We start from the raw sequence: 5,746 nt of genomic DNA, 5'->3' as shown, positions 1-5,746 counted from the left end.
TTTCTTTTTAAATTCTGCACTCTATTATGTGTTGTGGCTTTTATTGTGCAATGTGATTTAGTAGTAATTTCACTTCAAAGCGATTCCACGTCACTGAAAAACATACCGAGTTCCTCTCATCCGACTGTCTCTGGGCAGCAGTAGACGTTAAACTCCCGGAAATTTGTCGATAAAAACACATCAACCAACGTCATCGCCTGCAATACTGTTGTGTCATGGCAGTTCATTCTTGTCACGTCAGATGCACATTTTCCTCTTTGTACTGAGAACCACTGCGGCGATAACATGTTACAGGCGCGTGATATTGAACGAGTGTGACGTATGTGCAATGAGACTGAGTGATTAATGTTCAAAGGTAAAGAGCATTCATTTTTGGGCGAATTCCTTCATTTAAACATTAACTAGTGAAATAGTAATGTACACAACATCTGTAAAAATCGTTACTTTATCAAAGTTAAATCAGCAAAGAAGCATATCAGTATTTTATTTGTATTGCATTGCTCACAATGAACACTTCCACTGTATGCGGCCATAGGGTACTTAAACAAATTTGTCGTTCAACTGGTGTAATGCTGAACAAAATACTAATTGTTGTTTTTAAGAACTTGTATTTCGCTAACGTTTCGCCCACCAGAACGGTAGGGCTTCATCAGAGCAATGAACGATATAGTGCAAGCATAACAGGCGAAAATGCACAAGCGCAGCGGGATATAACGTAAAGTAATTATAAGAGAACAAAGGCTTATCGTGATGGGTTGAGTGTGCTATATTGTGACAGTGCGTAACTAATGCCCGATATTTGAAGAGGAAGTCGAACGCAAAATGTCGCGGAAAACTGGGCTGAGGTTTTTGCCGTCGTTACGGTTTAAAACATTTGAATTAGAATTTATGAGGCAACTTTCAAAGACCAATCTTTTCGACCAATTAGGTTCCTGTTTCAAAACTTGGGCATCGTTCCAATTTATGCGGTGATCACATACAAAAACGTGTTCGCATAAGGCGGACTTGTTAACATCCATGTTTCTGACTGCCACTTTGTGTTCCTTGAGACGTGAATTTAGATTCCGCTTAGTTTGACCAATGTATACCATATCACAATCACGGCAAGGGAACTGGTAAACAACTCCTGTACGATGTTGTGGTATAGTGGCATCTTTTGGTTTTGGTAGTAACTGCCCAATAGTTTTAAAAGGTTTCATTGCCACTTTTACCCCAGCATCATTCAGGATACGTTTTAGGCGCTCCGATACACCCTGGACATACGGTAAGCATGTGAATGATTTAAACTGTCTGTTTTGTAAGGTGGTTGTGTTATGGGTCAAGTGGTGTAAGTTACGCGGGAAACCGTTATTCTTTAACACGCGTGCAATATTTTTGCATTCGTGTTTGTGAAGAACCGTATCCTTGATGTGAGTTGTGGCTCTGTTGTAAAGCGTTTTGGCGACTGTAAGTTTTTGGTGCCGTGGATGGTGAGACGTGTAGTGTAGGTGGCGGTCAGTGTTCGTGGGCTTCTTGTATATGCCAGTGATGAGCTTTTGATCTGGCTGCCTGGTAACAGCCACATCTAAAAACGCAATGGTATCGTGTTGTTCGGTTTCCATGGTGAAAGCTATTGTAGGTGATATGGTGTTCAGGTGTGTGTGAAATGTGTAGACCATGTTTCTGTCGATAATGACGTATGTGTCATCAACGTATCGAAGCCATAGACGTGGCGGTGTGTGGAAAGTTGCAAGTGCCTTCTGCTCTATGTGTTCCATAGTGAGATTAGCAAGAATAGCTGAAATAGGAGAGCCCATGGGTGTAACAAAGATTTGTTTGTATATTGTGTCTCTGTAAGTAAAAACTGTTGCGTTAAGGCAATTCTGTAAAGCTGTTTGTATGTGAGAAAGATCTAACCCGGTGCGTTCGTGTAGTGTAGTGTCGTGTTTGAGTTTGTCCAGAGTGATCGAAAGTGCCAAATCGGTAGGTATGGACGTAAACAAACTGACAACATCAAAATAAACTTGGCATTCGCTTGGTTTTATATTAAAATTCGAAATAGTGTCTAAAAAATCCAAAGAGTTTTTAATTGTGTAACCGGAACGACCAACGATAGGCGAGATTATGGCGGCGAGAAATTTTGATAAACTATAAGTGGGTGAGTTTTCGAAAGAAACAATAGGTCGCAAAGGGATATTATCCTTATGAATCTTCGGCAAACCGTAAAACTTTGGAAGAAGTCCGTCTGTGCTTCTGAGGTGACGGTATTCTTGGTCGGTGAGACAGTTGTTCGTGCGTAGTTTCCAAATGAACTTGTTTAGTTCCCGTTCTATGCCCTTGAGTGGATTTTTTGTCAATCGTAGGTATACCGAGCTGTCGTCCAAAAGTGCTTGTGCCTTGTGTTCATATTGTTTCCTATCCATAACCACTGTGCAATTTCCTTTGTCCGCTTTCAAGATTGTCACCGATTCATCCTTTCGCAGATCACTTAGGGCGCGGGTCTCTTCCGGAGACAAATTTGGCTTGGGTGCCGTGGATTTCTTCAAAACCTGCGCAATCCGACTCCTAGCCAAATCCGCGGCAGCTGCATCGTCGTTAGCGAGCCCTAGTAGACCCGCCTCTGCGGCACCAACCATTTCTAGGACAGGAACCTTCTTGGGTGCAATTGCGAAACCGTGGCCTTTTTCCAAAACACTGTGTTCCGCTTTGGTTAGAATCTTAGAAGAAACGTTGTTGACCCATCTTTGTTTGCTGAAGTTTTTACCTTTCCTCGTAGTTTTTGTCTGCCGATCTTTTTGTAGCGCCTGGAGCTTCTTTTCATGTACTATGGAACATCCGGTTGTGGTCGACCATTGACGTTTTGTAGCATATTGTTCCAACACATCCATACATTGCTGTGTTAAAACCTTCGTGAGTTGTAGTTTTAAGTCTTTGCAGAGTAGTTTGAGTTGTCCGATTTTTTGATGCGAATCGGTTATTCTGTCTTTGAGCAGTGTCCAGCAACACTTGCGAACTATCAAAAACGACGATCTGGATTTGTCTGGAGGAGCTAGGCGGAGGCTTTTTGGTAACATATCTGCCGCTTTGCAGGCGTGATTAAACCTGATATGGCCATATTCTTTCTCGATTGTACCGACTGCCTTGACATACCTTCTGGCCGCTTGTAGACTCGCTTCGTTATAATCTCTTCTCATCATAGAAAATACTGAACAGGCGTTTCGTCCACCAGGTTGCATATTTAAACAAACTTGTCGTTCAACTGGTGTAATGCTGAACAAAATACTAATTGTTGTTTTTAAGAACTTGTATTTCGCTAACGTTTCGCCCACCAGAACGGTAGGGCTTTATCAGAGCAATGAACGATATAGTGCAAGCATAACAGGCGAAAATGCACAAGCGCAGCGGGATATAACGTAAAGTAATTATAAGAGAACAAAGGCTTATCGTGATGGGTTGAGTGTGCTATATTGTGACAGTGCGTAACTAATGCCCGATATTTGAAGAGGAAGTCGAACGCAAAATGTCGCGGAAAACTGGGCTGAGGTTTTTGCCGTCGTTACGGTTTAAAACATTTGAATTAGAATTTATGAGGCAACTTTCAAAGACCAATCTTTTCGACTATTAGAAAATTAAACTTAAACTTTGCAAATACCCAGGAACCGCACATAAAACCGCCGGTTTGCAGCGTTCGTTTTCTGGCCGAGAAGTATCCACACGTCGATGTGACAGTCCGACTTGCATCGGAATCAACGTCATAATTAGCAAATACGTTGCGCTCTGCGGTACAACGTAAATGGCGCTTTGCATGTAGATGGTGGCGCTCATACTTCAAAATTCACAAAATCAAGGACATCATCAGGGTTGTTGCTTCTTATGCGGAAAGCTTTATTTGGTAATCGGTGATTGTGCAAAGCGACACACGCTTATTACAACAATAACATTGTCTGCTGAAACGGTCTCTGTCCATCAGACAACAGAAGTATTTAGCAATACATAGAAAGCGTGATATTCGTCCGTATCTAAACATCGTATGATCGGCATAAAGTGAAAATCACAGTGAAAGCGGTAAATCATTTCAGCTTAATCATTAATCTCATTAACAACATTTTTGGAGAACAGGGTTAGATAATTTTTTGGGTCGATTTTTTATCCACATTTTGCTTGGGGCTGAGGTTGGAACTTCGAATGCAGCAGCCGTGTGCGATCTCTTGACGAGGCCAACACTTGAGTGTGGAAGTTCACTCTGTGTGTCGCGTTGTGCTGCATAATTGCTGTCCAAGAACAGAAGAGAAATGTAAGTCCTGTAACGTTACGCTACTTCGTAACTCTTTTCTCCTTGAAACTTTTTTCAAGTTTTCTCCTTGAAAAAGTTCTATACAATGTGAGGTTGGACATACTAAGCGTTGAGGTCGTATTCTTTCAGAAACATATTAACTTGATCGTTCCTTGTCTGGGTTGCACATCACCTTGAACTAAACACATAGGTTTAAACATAATCACATTAAATAATGATTTAGTTAGTTTGCTACAGTGCACACGCCATACAGGATGAAATATTGCAAACCAAGTCAATGTACGTTTGCTCGTGCAACATGGCGTAGGCAGGAAAAGCTTAGGACAAGTCAGATCCAACCAACAACAGAAACCTGCTATGAGGAGGCGCTCTACTAACAGAGCTCACAGTGAAAACGTTATTTGGTAAGTGTTGTTCATTATCCCCTACGTAGAGCTTTTGCAACGTAATGTAATGTTCCACACACAGGCGTCTGTTTTGGAGTCAATTGCTCAGAGGCAAAACAACAAGCCATGGTTAGTGCCAAATGCCTAGAAGAGATGTGCAGCGCAAAACATCATTTAAGTAACCCTTTTGTACGGTTAAGATGTTGAGGTGATGTAGCCTGACAAACAAGAACCGTATAATTGACTTCCACCAATCAGAGTTTTAATTAGAATTGCAGCTTTGTACAAACATTTTCATATACCAAAGAGCTAGTTAATTTAAAAACAAATGTAGTAACTTGTAAAACATTCTGCTGAAGCCGCTAGCTTTAGTGAATGGTTATATGAGCACGAAAAGTTTTTAATAAACACAATCACCTTCGGTAACACAAACCAAAATAACATGACATTGCAAGGAAAATATTTGTTTGTTTCAAGTACTTTGCTTCATCTCAAGACAATTAGTAGACACAACCGAAAGTGTATGATCAGCCCAATCTGTTCGCCAACCCGATGATTGGCGATTTGGTTAAACAAGTTTTTAGAAATTTCGCTACTGGTTTATTGCTTACAGGGACAAACTGAAAGTAAGTGTCAATTATCAATGACTTGTTCAAAATTTTCATGTTCACATTAAACAAAACCAAACAAGGATAAATCAGGCGTGTCGAAGGCGATATGTCTAATTAAGCCGATAACGCAAACATTTTCATGTGACAATACGTTAGAAATGTAATAACTGCGGTGGAGTACAAACCCACGACAAAAAGCATTTCCTGGGGTCGCACTCTACCAACTCAGCTACACGCTTACTTGTAAGCCCGTCAAATATCAAACCATAAGCACTGTTGCATGTCACTTATGCCGCACCTGTAAGCTTTGTAGTAGAGCATCGCCATTACGACAAAAGGTTTGCGACTGCTGTATACTTATTCGTGTTTTTGCGACTGCTGTATACTTATTCGTGTTTTTGCGACTGCTGTATCCTATATGTTTAGGAAAATATATTGGCCAATTGATCAACTACAGTCCAACTCAACAGTGTTAG

The 5,746-nt window shown here is 41.0% G+C and overlaps 1 protein-coding gene across 1 annotated transcript; it reads right to left on the bottom strand.

Annotated features, from left to right (window-relative positions):
* Window positions 1–550: 550 nt before the first annotated feature.
* LOC145209056 (uncharacterized) lies at window positions 551–4,638 on the bottom strand. Its single transcript, XM_080079305.1, has one exon. The coding sequence runs from the start codon at window positions 3,213–3,215 to the stop codon at window positions 786–788; it is 2,430 nt and encodes an 809-aa protein (XP_079935431.1). The 5' UTR covers window positions 3,216–4,638; the 3' UTR covers window positions 551–785.
* Window positions 4,639–5,746: the final 1,108 nt, after the last annotated feature.

The sequence above is a fragment of the Phallusia mammillata genome, chromosome 1 (assembly GCF_965637545.1).
Source record: "Phallusia mammillata chromosome 1, kaPhaMamm4.hap1.1, whole genome shotgun sequence".
NCBI classification, from domain to species: Eukaryota; Metazoa; Chordata; class Ascidiacea; order Phlebobranchia; family Ascidiidae; genus Phallusia; species Phallusia mammillata.
The sequence above is the reverse complement of the archived record's forward strand: the minus strand, read 5'-3'. Positions and strand labels throughout refer to the sequence as shown.

Bases quoted from the DNA above. Each gene is read 5' to 3' on its own strand.
- LOC145209056 (XM_080079305.1), bottom strand. From the start codon at position 3,215: ATGCAACCTGGTGGACGAAACGCCTGTTCAGTATTTTCTATGATGAGA.